Source organism: Micromesistius poutassou (assembly GCF_964030765.1).
Source record: "Micromesistius poutassou genome assembly, chromosome: 2".
Taxonomy (NCBI): domain Eukaryota; kingdom Metazoa; phylum Chordata; class Actinopteri; order Gadiformes; family Gadidae; genus Micromesistius; species Micromesistius poutassou.
Genome location: NC_140272.1, coordinates 23,485,173 through 23,508,048, shown reverse-complemented (window position 1 = coordinate 23,508,048; position 22,876 = coordinate 23,485,173). Strand labels below are relative to the sequence as shown.

General features: G+C 47.8%; 1 protein-coding gene across 1 annotated transcript in view; it reads right to left on the bottom strand.

The window, feature by feature from the left end:
• slc6a11a (solute carrier family 6 member 11a) overlaps positions 1–18,494 on the bottom strand; it is a 31,182-nt gene extending 12,688 nt beyond the window's left edge. Inside the window, exons 1-9 of the mRNA XM_084464017.1 lie at positions 18,399–18,494; positions 17,921–18,102; positions 17,499–17,633; positions 15,490–15,630; positions 15,046–15,133; positions 13,579–13,711; positions 12,596–12,730; positions 7,645–7,748; positions 3,601–3,725 (exon numbers count right to left, since the gene is read on the bottom strand). Of these exons, the coding sequence (XP_084320143.1) occupies positions 3,601–3,725; positions 7,645–7,748; positions 12,596–12,730; positions 13,579–13,711; positions 15,046–15,133; positions 15,490–15,630; positions 17,499–17,633; positions 17,921–18,102; positions 18,399–18,406 (1,051 nt within the window). The 5' untranslated portion in view covers positions 18,407–18,494. The remainder of the gene's footprint in view (positions 1–3,600; positions 3,726–7,644; positions 7,749–12,595; positions 12,731–13,578; positions 13,712–15,045; positions 15,134–15,489; positions 15,631–17,498; positions 17,634–17,920; positions 18,103–18,398) is intronic.
• Positions 18,495–22,876: the final 4,382 nt, after the last annotated feature.

The following is a 22,876-nucleotide window of genomic DNA, read 5'->3' as shown; positions in this document are numbered from 1 at the left end:
CTATTTTGATGAACTTTAGCCTGGTTAACCTCGACCTATGCTTCTTTAAGTACACAAGTTTGGTGATGATTGACTGCACGGACTTCACATGGAACCGTCGCAACGCAGTCGTTGTTATGTTAAGCCTGAGTTGCTAGACGACCCTGGCTGCAAATTAAATTTGCTGCCGCTAGGGGCGTCTAGATTTCTAGGCTGGCAGAATGGTTCTCTGCTTACTAAAAGAAACCAACCTGTCCAACAGGTATCCTGAAGTTATAAATATAGCAAAAGCAATCCTAGGTGGAATGTACTGGTACTTTCCTCGCTACACCTTACAAAGAACATAACTGACAGTCACAGCCAAGCAATTGCAGCAATTGTTGACGGGGGGGGGGTCTAGAGGTAGTTTCTCCCTGCTGTCTCACTCTACCGTCTGGGAGTTTGGAAAGGAACAAACGCGTCTCGGCTTTTTTTTTTTTTTTTGCCGTGAGAAATTGGATGTGTGGCGTGTGTGCGTGTGTTAACAGGCAAAAGTGTGTGAATTTGATTTCGAAAATTTTTTGTATTGGAGTCAAGATCATAGGAGTCCAACTTGATGTTGATATGAGCATTTAATTCTTTTCACGTTTTAAACCGCACCTCTTTTAAAAGTCAATGGCTCCTGGGTGCTTTATTCTTTATTTTACAGACTTTCTTTCATGTCAGATTAAAGACATTGGTCCATAGATGATATGTGCCAAAGGATTTTTGTCTAAGTAAATAAACCTAGGATTCTTAGGGAATTGAGTGTTTTTAACAAAATTCAAGATGGCGGCAAATCTTTGACGGAAGTCATAGGTTCTTGAGGCATATTTGTTCAGCATGAGGATATGCATGTGAGGTCAAAGTTTCATGACTGTAAGTTAAAGCGTTTACGAGATATGCTTGTTCAAATTTTGCATTTTTTGGACTGTTGCTATAGCGCCACCTTTAGGCCAATCAGTGTGATATTTGCTCTCTGTTAATCTTGACTCAGCCAATCAGTGTGATATTTGCTCTCTGTTAATCTTGACTCAGTCTCTACAGCTGTAGTAAGTTTCATAAAAAGCATGCGAGCGGTTTAGGCTGTGTAATGCAAACGCGGCGGAATAATAATAATAATTAAAGCTGCGAGCAGCATTTTACGGTGCCAAGCATAAGCTGACCAATAAACCATCAAGACCCTGACAGGCCATTAAAACCCTGACGCAGACCATGAAGATCCTGACAGACCTGACAGACTAAGACTAACCCTAACCCTAAACCTAACCCTAACGCTAACCCTAACCATTAAGACCGTGACGCAGACCATAAAGAGTTGACAACGCTGGAATAGCCTCAGCTTGGATCTGGTGATGGGCGAACAAACTTTCATGACCGTACGTCAAAAAACCTAGGATCCTTAGGGAATTGAGTGTTTTTAACATAGTTCAAAATAGTTGCAAATCTATCCAAATAAACTCACTAGGTTCTTGAGACATATTTGTTCAGCATGAGGATATGCATGTGTGAACAAAGTTTCATGTCTGCCTAAAGTGAAAGTAGCCCAATTGGGAGGGGAACAGCCCAATCTTGCAACACTGGTTAGTGTTTTTTGGGGAAAACTGATCCAAAATGTGATCAGGATGATCAGCGTATTCTGGAGTTTCTAACCGTATAGATTTGCATAGCTGTTTCGATTAGCGATAGTTGTAACACATTTGGTTGGAGAGTTCGAAGTTTAAAATATCCTACCCGGTAGAGAACAAGCCAAAGCATATCAGTGTGGGCTAAATTGGCAATGGCTGGGGCAGAATGGTTCTCTGCTTACTAAGAGCAACCAACCTGTCCATCAGGAATCCTGAATGAATACCTTTCTCTAATGAAAACATAGGTGGAATGTAAAGGTACTTCTTTGGAAGCTACCATCAATTGTCCCTTGGAACCATTTCCTTGCCAACCTTAAAAATAACATAACTGACCGTTTTGGAATAGCCTCAGCTTAGATCTGGTGATAGGCTATCGTGTCAATCAACTTTGTTTCACTTGAGCAGTTGAAACTTTGGTCCCCAACAGCCACTAAGTTGCCCTATTTGAAAATATGTTGACTTTGTCTTGTTCAGAATTTGATTCTGAACAACTTTTGTGTTGGAGTCAAGATCATAGGAGTCCAATTTGATATGAGCATTTAACTCTTTTTGCGGTTTAAACCACACCCCTTTTAGAAGTCAATGGCTCCTGGGTGCTTTATTCTTTATTTTACAGACTCTATTTTAGTCAGATTAAAGACATTGGTCCATAGATGATATGTGCCGAAGGACTTTTGTCTAAGTAAAAAAAACCTTAGGGATCCACAACTTTTGTTTTGGAGTCAACATCATAGGAGTCCAACTTGATGTTGATATGAGCAATGAACTCTTTTTTGTGTTTTTTAGCCTCTGGCGGCCATGTTGTTTTGTCAATCAACTTAATTTTACTTGAGCAGTTGGAACTTTGGGCCCCAACAGCCACTAAGTCGGTCCTGCTCAAATCAAACATTGCGTCTATGAACTGTGGTGATTTTAGTGACAGGCCACGCCCATTTCGATGCCACACCCCATTTGAAAATATGTTGCGTTTACCTTGTTCAGAATTTGATTCTGAACAACTTTTGTATTGGGGTCAAGATCATAGGAGTCCAACTTGATGTTGATATGAGCATTTAACTCTCATTTAACTTCGTGTTTTAAACCACACCCTTTTTAAAAGTCAATGGCTCCTGGGTGCTTTATTCTTTATTTTACAGACTTTATTTTATGTCAGATTAAAGACATTGGTCCATAGATGATATGTGCCAAAGCATTTTTTTCTAAGTAAAAAAACCTAGGATCCTTAGGGAATTGAGTGTTTTAAACAAAATTCAAGATGGCGGCAAATCTTTTCGACGGAAGTCATAGGTTCATGACTGTAAGTTAAAGCGTTTACGAGATATGCTTGTTCAAATTTTGCATTTTTGGACTGTTGCTATAGCGCCACCTTTAGGCCAATCAGTGTGATATTTGCTCTCTGTTAATCTTGACTCAGCCTCTACAGCTGTAGTAAGTTTCATAAAAAGCGTGCGAGCAGTCTAGGCTGTGTAAGTCAAACGTGGCGGAATAATAATAAAACTAACAATTACAATAGGTTGCCTCGCACTTTGTGCTTGGCACCTAATAAAAACATTTTCTATATCCGTGTGCAGCTGTGAACTCATGTATTGTAATTGATTGTATGATGTGTACTTTTAGGGTTACGATAAGACCTTTAATTTAGCGTTAGTGGGAGCGGCGCACTGAACTTATAGAGGCTATGTTATCGGGGCTATTCGTCATGATATCAGACTTATCGACTTATCGTGCACCCCTAATTATGATGAATTGGTAGAATACATAAACCACCATGCTTCAACGTTGACTATTGGTTAGAGGACTTTGTGGCTCTCCTGTCACGAGGACCGCGGTGAGGAGCTCTGGGTCATCGTGAGGCTCGATCCAGAACAGGGCCTTCAAATGAAGTGATTGACATCATGTGTGTTGTGGTGTGTTGCTCTGTATTGTGAGTTTGTTATCTTGTGCTGTATGGAGCTTTGTGGTTGTTTTGGCGTACCGGTGGCGGCCACCTGGGAGATGGCCACGCCCTGCTCGTAGGACATGAAGCCCAGCACCGAGAAGATGGCGAAGCCCGCCACGAAGCTGGAGCCGCCGTTCACCAGACACAGGATGAAGGTGTCCCTGGAGGACGCACAACAACACAACACTGGGACACAACTCAACACAACACTGGAACACAACTCAACACAACACTGGAACACAACTCAACACAACAACATACACACTGGAACACAACACAACACTGGAACACAACTCAACACAACACAACACTGGAACACAACTCAACACAACACAACACTGGAACACAACTCAACACAACACAACAACATACACACTGGAACACAACACAACACTGGAACACAACTCAACACAACACTGGAACACAACTCAACACAACACAACAACATACACACTGGAACACAACACAACACTGGAACACAACTCAACACAACACAACACTGGAACACAACACAACAACATACACACTGGAACACAACAACATACACACTGGGACACAACTCAACACAACACAACACTGGAACACAACTCAACAACATACACACTGGGACACAACACAACACTGGAACACAACTCAACACAACACAACACTGGAACACAACTCAACACAACACAACACTGGAACACAACTCAACACAACACAACAACATACACACTGGAACACAACACAACAACATACACACTGGAACACAACACAACACAACTCAACACAACACAACAACATAATCTTGACTGGCTCTCTAGCTCTTCTGGTTACCTCAAGGAAGTTCTCTCTGGCCTGAATTTTGACCAACTAATCAACAAACCCACAAGGCCCAATGTAAATAATCTATCAAACCCTCATTGATCTGATTTTCACAAATAGGATTAGTAAAATAACCAAAACTGGTGTATTTGAATTAGGGATAAGTGACCACTGTCCAATAGCCTGTGTGAGGGACACTTGCCTTAAGAAAACGCCTTCTCTCATTGTGGTTAAGAGGAACAAGAAAAACTTCAATGAACAAGAATTTTTGAATGACCTTTATAATAGTGACATTCATCTAACATCTGAAATTCCTGACACTGACCTAGCCTTGGACTTTTTCTCAAAGTCATTCATTTCAGTCTTGGATAGACATGCGCCTTTTAAAAAGATGAGAGTAAAAAATAGGTCACACCCTTGGTTCACCACTGAACTATCTTCCTTACTTTCTGTAAGAAATAAAGCGTGGGCCCTAGCTAAACAAACAAAAGATGTATCAGACTTGGTCAATTTTAGGGTGATAAGAAACAAATTTACACCTTTAGTGAGGAAGGCCAAAACTGATTACTTCCTGGACCTGGTCTCAAGATCATATTCTGATCCCTCAAAATTTTTGGAAGACAGTTAGTGGCTGCTTCACTGATTACTGAGCCATTAACTCACATTTTTAACCTCTCCATTACTACTGGAGTTGTGCCTGGGCTCTGGAAAGCTGCCCATGTTACACCTCTGCATACGGGGGTGATAAGATTGACCCTAATAATTATCGCCCAATATCTAAATTGTCCTGTCTGTCTAAAATTCTCGAGTCCTTGGTGAATGCTCAATTAAAGACATATCTAAACATTAATTCTATTCTAAGCCCACATCAATCTGGCTTTAGGCCCAACCATAGCACAGTGTCTGCTACTACCCTGGTGGTAAATGATATTGTCAATGGGCTCGACAAAAGAAAACACTGTGCTGCTGTCTTTGTTGACCTCTCTAAAGCTTTTGACACCGTTGACCATTCCTTGCTCCTGCTTACACTTTCATCAGTGGGATTTACTCCAGGTGCTTGTGCATGGTTCAAGAGTTACTTAGATGGTAGACACCAATCTGTAAAAATTGGAATGAGTCAGTCTGAGTCAATATTAATATCAAAGGGAGTGCCGCAAGGCTCGGTCTTAGGCCCAGTTCTTTTTACAATTTTTATCAATACAATTGTCCCCCTGCTTAATTGTCAGGTGCATCTGTATGCGGATGACACTATTCTGTATTGTATTGCTGACTCTGTAAATGGAAATGTAAATGTCATGAAACAGCTTCAGGTTAATTTTAATGCCCTTCAAAATATTCTAACTGATCTTAAACTTGTGCTAAATGCTCAGAAAACCAAATTCATGCTGTTCTCTAGAACTAGAAGCAACAGTCATCAGGACATGTGCATAACCACCCTAAAGGGCTCTACCATTGAGAGGGTATCGGAATGCAAATATTTAGGAATTTGGCTAGATGAAAAGCTTACTTTTAATTATCACATTAAAAACTTGGTGGCCAAATTAAGACAGAAGATCTTGTTCCTAAATAAAGTTTTTTATTTAGGAACAAAAGTAATTTCCCAATTTTCTGTAGGAAAAGGATTATAGAGGCAATTGTCCTCTCTGCTCTGGATTACGGAGATGTGGTGTATAGACACGCATCTGTCACATCTCTCAGGGCCCTGGATGCTGTCTATCATTCAGCCCTTAGATTCATAACAGAGGAAGCCTACAGTACCCACCACTGTACTCTTTATGAAAAGGTTGGATGGACTTCTCTATCCGCAAGGCGTGATTTGCATTTGTTTTTATTTATTTATAAAGCACATTCAGGGAAACTTCCTGCCTATATTGCATCATTGTTAGACTGGTATTCAAGCCCCTACCAGACACTGGCAGGTTGGCTTTAAAGATCCCTCGAGTCCGTACTCAGCTAGGGAAAACTGCATTTAGTTTTTATGCAGCATGAGCTAGGTATTAACACCTTGGTTCCATTTAACCTTTTTAAGACATTGCTCAAAGACCACCTGTCTCATTTATGTAATTGTTTTAATTAATTGTGCTTGTGGTTATTTATGTTTTATTTGTCTGTTTTTCTTTCTGCTCTTAACATTTTATCCTCTGTTATCTAAATCTATGTTTTATTTATGCTCCTTGTATTTTACTCGACATCATTGCAATGAATTCATTGCTCAATGAATTTTCGAGTTTAAATAAATCAAAATGAATAAATAAACAACATACACACTGGAACACAACACAACACAACAACATACACACTGGAACACAACACAACACAACAACATACACACTGGAACACAACACAACAACATACACACTGGAACACAACACAACAACATACACACTGGAACACAACACAACACAACAACATACACACTGGAACACAACACAACAACATACACACTGGAACACAACACAACAACATACACACTGGAACACAACACAACAACATACACACTGGAACACAACACAACAACATACACACTGGAACACAACACAACACAACAACATACACACTGGAACACAACACAACACAACATACATACTGGAACACAACACAACAACATACACACTGGAACACAACACAACACAACACTGGAACACAACACAACACAACTCAACACAACACTGGAACACAACACAACACTGGAGCACCACAGAGCACCACTGGCTGTGTGGTGTTGGTCTGTTGTGTGGTTTATACTCTACATGTTATCCACTGAAACGTGGCCTTTAAACTTTGAATGTATTGAAATAGAATAATCCAGATCAGGCCCTTTGGATTCAGCAGTCAAATGGTGACCTCATGACGACGTCACCATGAGGTCACCATGACGACCTCACCATGATGACGTCACCATGACCTCACCATGATGACGTCACCACGACGACCTCATCATGAGGTCACCATGACGACCTCATCATGACGACGTCACCATGAGGTCACCATGACGACCTCATCATGACGACGTCACCATGAGGTCACCATGACGACCTCACCATGACGACCTCATCATGACGACGTCACCATGAGGTCACCATGACGACCTCATCATGAGGTCACCATGACGACCTCATCATGACGACGTCACCATGAGGTCACCATGACGACCTCATCATGACGATGTCACCATGAGGTCACCATGACACCAGCCCTCATTCACCATGAGGTCCTCCCCAGAGCAGGTCCCTGGGGGCCCTGGGGTCTGGGGGCCCCTGGGGTCTGGGGACCTACTTGTAGACGTCATTGTTGTACTGGTTGTAGCTGCCCAGGGCGGTCAGGCTCCCCTGGCAGATGGCGAAGGAGAAGAGCACCTGGGCGCCAGCGTCCATCCACACCTGGGGTCAGAACACAGGTCAGAGGGCCCCGACCGAGGCCTCCTCCAGGGGTCAGAACACAGGTCAGAGGGCCCCGACTGAGGCCTCCTCCAGGGGTCAGAACACAGGTCAGAGGGTCCCAGACCGAGGCCTCCTCCAGGGGTCAGAACACAGGTCAGAGGGCCCCGACTGAGGCCTCCTCCAGGGGTCAGAACACAGGTCAGAGGGCCCCGACTGAGGCCTCCTCCAGGGGTCAGAACACAGGTCAGAGGGCCCCGAGTGAGGCCTCCTCCAGGGGTCAGAACACAGGTCAGAGGGTCCCAGACCGAGGCCTCCTCCAGGGGTCAGAACACAGGTCAGAGGGCCCCGACTGAGGCCTCCTCCAGGGGTCAGAACACAGGTCAGAGGGCCCCGACTGAGGCCTCCTCCAGGAGTCAGAACACAGGTCAGAGGGCCCCGAGTGAGGCCTCCTCCAGGGGTCAGAACACAGGTCAGAGGGCCCCGACTGAGGCCTCCTCCAGGGGTCAGAACACAGGTCAGAGGGCCCCGACTGAGGCCTCCTCCAGGGGTCAGAACACAGGTCAGAGGGCCCCGACCGAGGCCTCCTCCAGGGGTCAGAACACAGGTCAGAGGGCCCCGACTGAGGCCTCCTCCAGGGGTCAGAACACAGGTCAGAGGGCCCCGACCGAGGCCTCCTCCAGGGGTCAGAACACAGGTCAGAGGGCCCCGACCGAGGCCTCCTCCAGGGGTCAGAACACAGGTCAGAGGGCCCCGAGTGAGGCCTCCTCCAGGGGTCAGAACACAGGTCAGAGGGCCCCAGACTGAGGCCTCCTCCAGGGGTCAGAACACAGGTCAGAGGGCCCCGACTGAGGCCTCCTCCAGGGGTCAGAACACAGGTCAGAGGGCCCCGACTGAGGCCTCCTCCAGGGGTCAGAACACAGGTCAGAGGGCCCCGACTGAGGCCTCCTCCAGGGGTCAGAACACAGGTCAGAGGGCCCCAGACTGAGGCCTCCTCCAGGGGTCAGAACACAGGTCAGAGGGCCCCGACTGAGGCCTCCTCCAGGGCCGGGGGTCAGTGGGGGTCATGGGGGTCATGGGGGTCAGCGGGGGTCAGCCTAGCCCTAGGGGTACTTCGAGTACCGCAGCAGCTACTCAGAAAATTATTATTATTATTATTTATTTATTATTGAATAATTATTAGTATTATTTATCTTTAAATATACATAAATATATATAAATATATCCTTTTTTCCACCCTTATTCTAGCCTGGCTATTGCCAGACCAAGTCCAATCCTAGATTGCACGTTGGTCTGGAAAGGCTGCCGTCATTTTCTCCTGCACAAGAGGCGGGCTTAGTTCAAATGGCTGAGAGCAATTGGCCACCAGCGGGGCTAGCTGGTAGATTAAACTTTTACCAAAACCAGTCGGCAGTAAAGCAAATACATCCTTTCTTTGGAGGAATTGCTCCAGGGCAAGTTTCTGCTCAGCTTTCAAAGAAAACCTGCCCCTCGGTGCACGGAGGCTGGTCACCGGCCGAGCTCCCGAACTCCGGCGGTGCACTCCCGCGGGCACGGGGCTTGAATACAACAGCCGCGGTGCCCCGAGGCGGCTTTTCTTTCTGTATTCAATCGGCGTGCACGCGGGAGTGCACCGCCGGAGTCCGGGAGCTCGGCCGGGGCACGGCGGAGCTCCCGGACTCCGGCGGTGCACTCCTAACCCGCGGGCTCGCGGTCGAGCCGCGAGTGCACCGCTGGAGTCCGCGAGTTCGGCCGGGGCACGGCCGCCGGGAGACCGCGACCGCGGGGACCGGCTGCCGTGCACCGCGCCCGGGAGCTCAGCTCCGGCCGCCGTGGTGCCAGAGGCGGCTCTTCTTTCTGTATTCAATCGGGTATTAAATTCAAAGAAAACTTGCCCCTGAAAACATTTAAAACAGCAGCGACAGCTGCATCAACGGGCAGCGGTTGCTCCGCTTCGGCTGCTTGCGACGCTTCTCTGTCGTCATCGTGTTTAACCAGCCAATAGAGCGCCAGGTGAAAAAAGCCAGCTTGGTGATTGGTGCCAAATGGATTGGGATAGGAAACAGGAGGATTAAACATGTTCCTTTCCATCCCCATGTGCAGGGCGAATTCCAATCGCCGGCAGATGGGGGTGGGGCTACCCAGCCTACCCTGATTCCGCGTTAGTTGTGGAAGCAGACAGTAGAAGGCGGTCCTCACTAAGGAGAGCATGTGGACCCCTTTTGATGTTCATGTTCACGCTGTCAAACACAACGGAGCACAAACATCATCTATGGTCAGGGGTGCACATAACTGGTACGCAGGTACGCATGCGCAACAAAAATCAGGATTGCGTAATGCCACTTGTGTTACTGCGTGCCTTTGCGTACTTGACGGATCTCTCCTCTAACCTTACACACGTGTCCCTTGTCAACTACTGTCAGAGATGTCCAAACAGTGACAGACGACAGTAAGCTGCTTCTTTGGCGTTTCGCCACCTACAAAGAAACGCCAACTGGAGCCAGAGCCGAAGAAAATACTTTTTTCGGAAAAATAGGCTCCAAGATGTGCAGTGGCTTGAAGCTAACAATGAGCGCAAATGAAATGTGGTGCAAGATTTGCCGTGCACATCCACATCTAGCAGACAAAACAGGTGCGTTTTATAAAGGCTCAAAGAATCTCAACCGTCCTTTATGTCACAGACATGAAAAGGAGCAAGGAGCACACGAACGTGGCGCAAGCCATTGCTAATAAACAAGCTAGCAGAGATGAAACAGCCAGTGGCCCACTTACCAGACGGCGAGACAAGCTGAATGAAGAACAGCGGCAAGCTCTGTTTAATATTTTTCTCCTGGCCTTCCATAACTCTAAACACGCACGCCCCCTATTGTCTTCCTATTCTGAGGATGTTCCTTTACTGAAGCGACTAGGAGTAAATGTCGGAGGTGCATATCATTCACGAGAAGGGGGCACAGGGATCATGCAGAGCGCGACACCGGCAGCGGGGATTTACGAGCAAAGTTGCAGTCTGCTGAATTTTGGGGGCTGATGTTTGATGGATCTGAGGACATCACAAAAACTGAGCAGGAAGTTGTTGACATCGTGTCTGTGTCCAGCAACGGAGACTTTTCCTCGGACTTTGTTGGACTGACTGAACTGGGCGCTGACCGAACCGCGCAGGCCATAACAGACTCAGACTCGTGAGACTTTTCCAGGACAGGCTTGGATGACCGGACAACAGAGCTGGTCTCTGTGTGCTCACACGGGGCTGCTGTCAACGTCGGTGTGCACAGCGGCGTTGTGCCAAAACTCTGGCGACTTGCTGCGGTTGGAGACTCCCTTGTGCACGTTCTGTGCACGGCACACACACACACACCATCAGCTGATCGCAACGTTCCCCACTGTGAGACATTCGATCGCTCTGTGGTCAGGCTGCTGCCGTTTTGTTTACAAAAAGGTGGAGCAAAAAAAACCTGCTGCACTGAAGAAGCTGTGTGAAGAAAATGGGATCTCCTTTGTGAAACTGTTTCATAATACCAGGTGGTCTGCATGGAGGCATGAAATTCTGTTAAAAATATCAAGACTATTGCCAGCCATTAAAATGCAACTGGCTAACAGTGACTTGCAGCATATCTGCACAGAGCGTTTTCAGTGCTTTCTATCAAACATGCTTGACATTGGCAACATTTTGAAGCTCACATCCATTAGGTTTCAGAAGGAAAAGCTGACCGTTGGAGAACGTAAGGATGAACTCATGGTGGCCATTGGACAGTTCACACTTGGTGAAGGCCACATGGCACACAGCGTTTCTAATGCTGAAGCTGACAAGAGACAAGACTTAAAACTTACTCAGGGGGTTAATTGAAGAGTTTGAAATCAGATATGTCTCCCTCAAGTCATGTAATCATTTCTTTAGTATTTGATCCTTCAACATGGCCTCAGGAAATGCAAGACCTCCACAGTTTTGGAAACACAACGGTTTGCAGCATTCTCAAGAAACATGAGGCCACCGTGCAACTTCACAAAGACACCACTGTGACAGAATGGATGCGCTTAAAGCAGGCAGGGAAACGCCTGGGAGCCTCTTCTGTGTATGACTTGGTCCGAATAGTAAATACAAGTAACCAACGTGGTGGTTAAGCTCAGTCGCGGAGCCAGATTTTTTTTCATGGGGTGGCAAGAGGGTGGCCGAGGCTTTTATAGGGGGGTCCATGTTGAATTGTTGAAAACGCGAACGCGATTGTCGACGGGGCGGGGGGGGGGGGGTTAGGTGAACGCGATTGTCGACGGGGCGGGGGGGGGGGGGGTTAGGTGAACGCGATTGTTGACGGGGGGGGGAGAGGCCTTGAGAGGCTTGTCTGTCACGTGCTCGTCTCTCAGCCCTGGACAGTGGGGGGGAGACACTGGAGGACAGTGGGGGGAGACACTGGAGGACAGTGGGGGGAGACACTGGAGGACAGTGGGGACAGTGAGGGGAGACACTGGAGGACAGTGGGGGGAGACACTGGAGGACAGTGGGGGGAGACACTGGAGGACAGTGGGGGGGAGACACTGGAGGACAGTGGGGGGAGACACTGGAGGACAGTGGGGACAGACACTGGAGGACAGTGGGGGGAGACACTGGAGGACAGTGAGGACACTGGAGGACAGTGGGGGGAGACACTGGAGGACAGTGAGGACAGTGGGGGGAGAATGCTACGTACACACCTCCTGGTACTCACCTGAGCACTGAAACGGTCATGTGCCCCTATGGGGTCTATGGGCACTTTTTTATTTTTTTCTCCCAATTATGTGTTGCGCTGAAATCCAGATGTTAGAGTGTCCAGTAGGGGGAGGGCTGAGGGGGGGGGGGGGGGGGGGGGGGGGGGTACCTGGGGGTCCACCAGCCGGGCGGGGTCCGGGTACAGGTAGAAGCGGATCCCGTCGCCGGCCCCGGGCAGCGTCAGCCCTCGGACCAGCAGCACCAGCAGCATCAGGTAGGGGAAGGTGGCGGTGAAGTACACCACCTGACAGGGGGGGGGGGGGGGGGGGGGTAGAACCATAAACCATAGAGCCATCAGGTAGGGGAAGGTGGCGGTGAAGTACACCACCTGACAGGGGGGGTAGAACCATAAACCATAGAGCCATCAGGTAGGGGAAGGTGGCGGTGAAGTACACCACCTGACAGGGGGGGGGGGGGGGGGGTAGAACCATAAACCATAGAGCCATCAGGTAGGGGAAGGTGGCGGTGAAGTACACCACCTGACAGGGGGGGGGGGGGGGGGGGTAGAACCATAAACCATAGAGCCATCAGGTAGGGGAAGGTGGCGGTGAAGTACACCACCTGACAGGGGGGGGGGGGGGGGGTAGAACCATAAACCATAGAGCCATCAGGTAGGGGAAGGTGGCGGTGAAGTACACCACCTGACAGGGGGGGTAGAACCATAAACCATAGAGCCATCAGGTAGGGGAAGGTGGCGGTGAAGTACACCACCTGACGGGGGGGGGGGGGGGGGGGGAGGCGGGGAGGAGGGGGGGGGGGGAGACGGCGGTTCATTTGCATGAGAACAGCATCACAGAGACGTGCATCACAACAATACTACAAAGAAATTAATTTCATATGATGTTCGATATTCTCTTCATATTGATGAAACAAACAAGGCTCATTTTGTCTCAATAAATCCATAAATAATAATAATTGCATATCATACACACACATAAACACACACACACACACACACACACACACATATTTGAATACACACCACACACACACATTTGAATACACACCACACACACACATTTGAATACACACCACACACAAACGGCTACACAATGTGTACACACAGTGACTAATACTACGTCCATGCGTTACCTTTCCAGTGGACTTGACTCCCTTCCAGACACAGAAGTAGCAGAGGACCCAGGCCAGGACCAGACACAGGACCAGCTCCCAGCGCAGACTGCCCACCTCCTCGATCCCTCCAGATATCTTCAGCACTCGTCTCCTGAGACACACAGACACACACAATCAGCTCTCACACATGTGGTTATTACTGCGTTTGTTTAGCAGGTTCAGATCCCACAGGGAGGAGCCCTTCAGACCACAGCAGGGGGGAACCTTCATACGCTCAAAGACGAGCTTCACCAAAACATGCTCCGGCTAAAACAAAGAAAGGAAAAACATATGAACGTACCAATGAAAATATAGCACAGGTTTAACGTCACAATATAAAATAGTAATATTTACATCATATCTCATCATATCTCATCATATCTCAAACATTCAAACTTCTGTGTAGAAGTGGCTGTCTAGAAGATAACATGAGAACTCATACTTTCAGTATGATGTAATAATATGTGACATTTCACCAGCTTGTGGCTTAAAATGGAGATACATACGGACCTGGAGCTGTAGTCAATGCTGATCGATAGTGATTTCAATAATGTTATCAATAAAATTACCTATAATTATACATATATATATATATATATATATACAGACTCTGCAATCCCCTCCCCCTCACGCCAACCAACCAGCCAACTAACCAGCCAGCCCTCAGCTCTCAGCCCTCAACCTAACCCTAACCCTAACCCTAACCCTCATAACCCTAACCCTAACCCTAACCCTCATAGCCCTAACCCTAACCCTAACCCTACAGCCAGGTAGAGCGGACCCAACGCGTTATGAACTCACTCGCTCAATCTTACTTATTGCGACTTTAATCCCAGTCAAAGATGAACCCATTAAACCGAGCATCAAACATTTGATCACATCTGAAATCTGGAATGAACTGTCGACAAGTTTTGGTTTGGTTTATTTCTAAGACTATAAATTGTGCCACAGGACAGAGGCCTCCTGTTTACAACCCAATTATTGTATTTTTCCTCTTTCTGTGTCACTTGACACGGAATTATTTAAAACTTCAAAAACAAACACAGTTTTGCCTGTAAGAAGATCAGCAGCTTGGCAAGTTGTGGCTAACAATCCCTTTATCACAGCAACTCAACTCAGTACCGACCTACAGCAAACTAGGAAGCTAAATACTTCAGGAGAAATACAATAATTCACAAACACAAACACAATTTCAAAAAAACTATAGCCTTCAAAACTGAACATAACACAAAATCACACATGTCCTGTGTTGTGGGTAGATATGATGGTAATTATTATTTCTCTAATCCACCAATGTGTTTGTTGTGAACCAAAGGGTGCTACGGTCTAGATTGATAGGCCAACATATCAGCGCTGGTCTGATGCAATACTCATCATAACCGTGGTGGGTGCAGTCTATAGACAGATTGTAGCTGTAGGTCATCTCCAGTAGAAGGGTCAACTTACTCCCAGAACTCTGTTGCAGGCGAAGTTTCATTTGAAGATGCAGTCCAGTTGAATGAAGAATTTCTCTTATCGAATTCCACACATGAATCTTAAAACAGCAAGGGAGAATTGCTTTTTATTCTTGCAGATGAGCAAAGTCAGTCAGTCTGTCAGTTATGAAAGCAAGTGTAAAGGATTTGAAGACTCCAGAGTAGCACGACCAGAGCGAGCTGACCTCATTGACCTGGCACACAGTAAGAGGCAACCGTCCAAGTAACTTCCTGAGATTAAATCAGTCTGTGTGCAGTTGTTCTGTGAAGATTAGTTTAAGTTGAATCCATTTCTTTCTATAAGTAGCCTTATCAACTGCGCTCCATGGCATCTGTCCACTTGCTAAAAAAAGTACAAACTAATAATAATCATGGCCGGGCCACCTTGGCCTCCGTGCGGTCCCTGTGGGCCCACCTGTGTTCCAGCTGTTGCGGCAGGACGCCCACGGCACCTCGCTGCTGAAGGAGGAGAACAGGTAGAAGAAGGCCCAGGCCTGGATCACGATGTAGGAGACGGCGGCGTAGGCGATCACCACCTGCGTGGCGTAGCCGATGCCTGGCCGGACAGGACAGCCCGCGGGTAAGAAGGCAGCACACAGCATGGGCTGCACAACAGTCGTGTGTGTGTGTAGTCGCGTCGGGGGAATTGAGTGATAGGGTGTTTCTTTTTAAAGGAATGGACACTCTATGGGATATTCTTAAACTGGTCCATTTTCGAGCCAAAAAGATGATTTGTTGTGGTATATTTGTTACGCTGGCACGAGCGACTGGAATATGGCCGCCATAATCAACAAACTGACAGACATGGTGGAGCGGTCGGTGCTGCCCACCGCCGTCGGCCGGGCCCTCCGGGCACCGCGGGCGGTGAAGGAGGCGTTGTGGGTAACGACCCCCGGCCTGCTGCTCCATGCTGCCCTCGAGGAGAGCTCTCCCTGAGTGTGTGTGTGGACGGCTGGATTAACGCGCTGATAGCTCAATGTGCACGAGTTAAACCAGCCATCACCAGACACCAGGTGAGGCTGCCTCCCCCAGCACCAGAGTCTGGTCAGACCGGACCAGGTGAGGCTGCTTCAACCAGCACCAGAGTCTGGTCAGACTGGACCAGGTGAGGCTGCTTCAACCAGCACCAGAGTCTGGTCAGACCGGACCAGGTGAGGCTGCTTCAACCAGCACCAGAGTCCGGTCAGACCGGACCAGGTGAGGCTGCTTCAACCAGCGGTCATCCACACACACGCCCACGGTAGTTGGCCAGGATCAACACCGTTAAACAAATATTTTCCAGGCACAAGAGCCGCGCTAAAGACCTCTGTGGTGCAGTCATCATTGGTTAGCTGCGGTTCTTTCATTGCCGTGTGCTTGTCTGAGTTACAGTGCTTGTTAAAGGTTTTTGGCAATTTTCCCTCCAGTGGGTTTCTGGTTCTACTGATATGAGCGCCGGCACTCCCTGCTAAGAGTTTGTATGGACAGATCGAGTTTGCTTTCATAGATAATTAGCTGCATGAATAAGAACTAAAGGAAGCTTACTTCCTTACTATAGACTCTAGGCCCTAGAGTCTAGAGTCTATAGTCTGGGCCCTAGAGTCTAGAGTCTAGAGTCTAGGCCCTAGACTCTAGGGCCTAGACTCTAGGCCCTAGAGTCTAGAGTCTATAGTCTGGGCCCTAGAGTCTAGAGTCTGGGCCCTAGAGTCTGGGCCCTAGAGTCTAGAGTCTAGAGTCTGGGCCCTAGAGTCTAGAGTCTAGAGTCTGGGCCCTAGAGTCTAGAGTCTATAGTCTAGGCCCTAGAGTCTGGGCCCTAGGCTGTGGATTGTACATGAGGTTGTTTTAATTTCTTTAGAAAACAACCTCACATCTTTTCGGTATGAACGTCGAGGACACCGAGTTTATGTAACACATTTCTTTCCAACACAATCAAACGATTACGTCTTTGCATCATGTCAATAGAATAGAATCCACTTAATTGTCCACGACTACAGCGTAGAACAATTCCTTAAGATAGGGTTGAATGATCAAATGTATATTATTGTAATGACATAGTCATTATGAAAGAGAGTCATTCACCATAGTCAGTAACTATACTTCATTCAGAAGTGCCCGTCAAAATGCTCTTATAGTAAGACTTGAAAAGACTTTATAGAATATTAGGACATTACTTTCCTTGTATTTCTAATGTATATGTACAGAGAAAATGATATTCATGTGGATAGCATGCAAAAGTAAAATAAACATCTGTATATATAATAATATAAATATTATAACACAAAAAAAAACTTATCTTAACAATTTCCAGAACCATACATATTATCTTGATCTATGTATTGCTGTGAAAGAAGGTTTCTACCGTGGTGCCATTCAGAGCAGAAAGAGAGAGCCTCTTACACCGGATTACACACCCAATACAATGTGGAGGGTTCTTACTAAACCCACCTTCAAACAGCGGGCAGAAGGTTCTCCAGCAGGTGATGCAGCCCTGGGACGTGTACTGCCCCATGGCGGTCTCCAGCAGGAACATGGGGATCCCGCAGGTCAGCAGAAACAACACATAGGGAACCAGAAAGGCACCTGGACACACGCGAACCACTCCTTGTTAGAACCACAAGCAGCCCGTCCCGCAGCGGGCCGTGGTGACCCGTCCCAACAGCGCAGCCTGAGCCGCGTCCCCTGCGCGCCCCGAGGGGGCACTACAGGTGGAATAACCAATGCAAAAATTATTCAAAGTGCAGCTTATCAGCCTCAAACTACTTCTCCCTCATTCAATGGCAAGCGGAAGCTTGTGAAAAGCCGTTATTATGATATAACTTAATCATGTTATCGAAATAAACGTTAGTACTTCAAAGAATGGTCCTTACCGCCTCCGTTTTTGTAACATAAGTAGGGGAACCGCCACAGGTTCCCCAGCCCCACCATGGTCCCGGCCACGGCCAGCAGGAACTCCAGCTTGTTGGCCCACTGGCCGCGCTCCAGCAGCAGCTTGCTGTTCTTCGCCTTCTCCTGGTGAGCGCCTTCACGGTCGCTCCTCTGGGGGAATTCTCTGCTCATGGTCACAAAAGCACCATCGTTAACACCATCCAGAGCCAATCGCTCCGAGTCTTCAGCAGGACCGGTGGGATAACCCGGACTGAGTTGAACTTGAACCGCGGCTGAACTTCATGAACAGAGATTAAAAAAAAAAAAAAAAAAAAGAGCTAAAAATAGTCACTTCATCCGTGTTTTGGCCATGAATCTTAACTTTAACTTCATAAAACGGTGCACTTGAAGAACAGAAACACGGAGTGGGTAGAGGATGTTAGTCAGGACGCAGTGATGCACAATGAGCCGGGTACTTACCCCTCCATCACAAAGCCTTTCCGCGGGGAGATGTTTGTTTGCAGCAACAACAGAGCGATCAGTATTCCAACCGGCGCTCCATGGAGACTCCGCCAACAGCAGATGTCATGCACAGGAATACAGGAAATATAACTAACCCTTTAACTTATAAGCCTCAACTCCCCCCCCCTTCCCTCCCCTCCCCTCCCCTACAAACGAGATCCGAGGTTCTCACACTCAATTAGAGCGACTGAAAGGGAGGGCGCTCTCTGTGCTGCTGTGTTTTTCCACTGAGACTTAATGTGAAGCTGCAGTCATTCAGACCTGCAGCTCAGTTGCTACCAACTAAACCAAATCAGCTGAGCCTCCCTGCAGCTCTCACGATTAAGCCCCAGTTATTTGATAATCGGGAACAAGTAGAGCCTGATTTGTTGCATTAAATAATTCAGAGAATAATAATGAAAAGAAAAGAGATTTTCAACATAGTTTATTTTGTTGGGACACACGGAGGTTTGCCTCCAGCTGCCCCGAGGTGATCGTCTAAAAAAACAAGAGGTCCCCGAGGAGCTAATCCACTGGAGTCAACCGAGAAGTTAACCAAGTCAACGTCAAACCAGTCTGTCTCCCAGTAGGGATCAAGTGATGTCAAATGTAGTTAACACATGGAGGTGAAGTCCAGGATGGGGCGAGTGTCCGATCACAGTCCCAGGGGCCCGGGGTGGCCCCGCGGTGAGAGCCCCAGGAGCCAGGGGCCCTTCACTGATCTCTGGACGGCGGCCACAGCCGTTATTTAAATGACAATGTCCGCGTCGGAGACACGTGAGACGGCAGTGTGTGTGTGCTTCTGTGTATACTCACACCCCATTTGTGATTGTTGTAACCAGACCTCGAGTGCGGATGACTTCACAGAATAACAAATTCCCCTTGAAACTGGAAATGTGAGTGTTTCGGGTTTCTCCGACAGTAGTAGGCTAGTAGTAGCGCCTCGGGTTCAGGGCCAAACGCGCACAATGGGGAGATGCACCCTCCGTGTGTCGCGTTACAGCCGCGTCAGGTCAGTTTACCTAACGAACACACTGGACTTAGACTACCGACACAGATCAAAGTAGAAACAATAAAAGCTCTGCTTTATTTGTGAGATTCCTCTTTTGATACAATAATAATCCAATAGCCATAAACAATACAGAGCAACACAACGGGACGTGACACGGCGTGTATTTACAGCTCCAAAAGTTTTATACTAACAAGGACCATGCTCTCTGTACATGAAATCATTAAACTGGTTACACACAGGCAGACACCAAGTGCATGCTTTAACAAAGGTAGTATTCAACTGTAAAAAGTCATTCGGAAATTAAGAACATTATTGATTTCGGGTTTAAGCAAAAGCAGGAAAAAAAATCATTTATATTTAGAAAGTAATTTGGTCTAGGCGGTTCGCTCGGCTCCAGACACCTGTACACGTTTTCAACCAAATCATTGAACTATACGCAGATAATCAAAATATATGTTTGTATACTTTGTGGTCTGGGTTGTTGGTGCACTAAAGTGCCTTTCTTAGGTGATTCATTGAACGTAAATCAAAGACGCTACATAGAAACAAACCTGACATAAAAACTATTTGATTTCACACTGAAAGGCTGCATTCCTATTGAATGTTAACCCTATTGCTGTTTTCTGTTGAGCAAATCAATAAAATATAGCTGAGCATAATTTAGTCCACTACTGATTCGCCCGTCACAGTTTAATAACCAATAAACAAAGGTGTTATGGGAATGCTTTCTATACTCCTTTGAAATGATTATGGTTTTTGTTAATATACAGAAAATGGTACTTCAGTACCCGGGCTATAGGGCGGTCTGAGGCGGCCCTCGGCCGCCCGTCACTCGGCGACTGAGCTGGACCAGCTCACTACTGCTCACGTGATGGGGATGAGGTCCAGGCCCTACGGCTCTCTCTATAGCATGACATGTGAAACTAAAATAAAAAAATAGACTTTTGTGGTCCCCTTAAAGGAGAGCACTAGAATGCCTTTATGCGTATGAATATATCGGGCTCGTTACGGTGGATGAGGACCAGACCTCGGTATAAACGCTGCGCTCCGGCTGTGCGCTCGGAGCGGACCGAGTGGCCGGCGTCAGCCTCCCCGGCCCACAGATCTGTCCTGAGCCGAGCTCCACGGACGTTTGGCACATCTTCCTCCTACCTCCTTTACAGTTACAAAACGTTGGCCTTCTCAACCTGGACTCATGTAAACAAGTTGTACACAAAAATAATGACGGACAGGCTCTGCGCGTTGGTGTACGAATACAGACTGGTTCATGAATACCACCCACTGGCAGCTGGTGCACACAACAAAGAAACGGAGGGATGAAGACCACTTCTTCAGTCCCCGTGACACTTTGAGTTACAGGTGAGAAATAAAACATGATCATTAGCATGACTTCAACATGAATGGCTCCTCATTGTGCCACTGGATATTATTACATCATAGGTAACTAATGCATGAAACCCGTTCGGGCCTTACAAAGATGAAAGAATTATTTGAATACATTGATCATGATGTTAATTGCTCTCAAGCTTGACAGACAGCTTGACCATAAATAAATACATTAATGACCCGGTAGTTTATGGAAAACAAGCTAATCCTGTTCCACGACACCTGCACTGACACACGTTCACCCAAGGAAAACATGACATGTTCCTTCCATTGTCTTTTCATAAATAAATAAAAAAGTGACGACATGTTATTTGAACTGTGAAAGGCACGATGAGTTAAGAGTTTAGACACAGCGAGCCCTTTAGTAAAACGCTCAACTCATTGACGACCTCATCACCGGGAGATTCTCACGGGAACGTCTCACTCCTTTAGGGCCGTAGTTCAACCGACAGCAGCGGCGCTGGAATGACTACATCTCAAGTAAACAATGGATATAAAAAAATAAAAACATAAAATAAAAAAAACCTAATGATACACCGACTGATCAAGTATACAGATAATGTTTGGATTTAAATAAACATGTGTGGAATGCTTGCAGTAAGTCCTGACTAACCTCTTCCATCACCATCTTTAGCTGCGCAACGTTGACATGTTTTCATTTACTTGTCAACCGTTCACATGTTGGCGTCAACAGTTGCACTGTTTCTCCATTCATAGCAGCGTCGATACAAGCGTGGTCGTACCGCCACGTCTACACGGAACGAGAGGAGCTGACAGTGATGCTGAGAAACAGCTCAGAAATACTACGCTGGGAGTCTCTGGGTACGCCCCCAGCCTCCCTCCACATGGACCACCAGACCCCCAGACCAGAGCCCCCCCCCCCAGACCAGAGCCCCCAGTCTCCCTCCACATGGACCAACAGACCCCCAGACCAGGCCCCCAGTCTCCCTCCACATGGACCAACAGACCCCCAGACCAGAGCCCCCCCCCCCAGACCAGAGCCCCCAGCCTCCCTCCACATGGACCACCAGACCCCCAGACCAGGGCCAGACCCCCCCCAGACCAGAGCCCCCAGCCTCCCTCCACATGGACCAACAGACCCCCAGACCAGAGCCCCCCCCCCCCCCCTGTGCCGCCCTGAACCCCGGACTGGGGGGGTCAAGACAGGGCCCAGTGTGTGAGACAGGGCTGTGTGTGAGACAGGGCTGTGTGTGAGACAGGGCCCAGTGTGTGAGACAGGGCTGTGTGTGAGACAGGGCCCAGTGTGTGAGACAGGGCCCAGTGTGTGAGACAGGGCCCAGTGTGAGACAGGGCTGTGTGTGAGACAGGGCTGTGTGTGAGACAGGGCCCAGTGTGTGAGACAGGGCCCAGTGTGAGACAGGGCTGTGTGTGAGACAGGGCTGTGTGTGAGACAGGGCCCAGTGTGTGAGACAGGGCCCAGTGTGTGAGACAGGGCTGTGTGTGAGACAGGGCCCAGTGTGTGAGACAGGGCCCAGTGTGTGAGACAGGGCCCAGTGTGTGAGACAGGGCTGTGTGTGAGACAGGGCTGTGTGTGAGACAGGGCCCAGTGTGTGAGACAGGGCCCAGTGTGTGAGACAGGGCCCAGTGTGTGAGACAGGGCTGTTTCTGAGACAGGGCTGTGTGTGAGACAGGGCTGTGTGTGAGACAGGGCAGCACAACAGAACCAGAGCAGTCACCCTCAGACCGTTTCTACAGCCAAGACACACACACACACACACACACACACACACACACACACACACACACACACACACACACACACACACACACACACACACACACACACACACACACACACACACACACACACACAGCAGGCCGGGCTCTGAGCAGCAGTCCGTCAGTAGCTCTGACCTCTAACCCAGTCCTGTAGCAGCAGTCTGTCAGTAGCTCTACCCCAGAGCAGCAGTCTGTCAGTAGCTCTCAGCCCTGTAGCGTCAGTAGCTCTACCCCAGAGCAGCAGTCTGTCAGTAGCTCTCAGCCCTGTAGCGTCAGTAGCTCTACCCCAGAGCAGCAGTCTGTCAGTAGCTCACAGCCC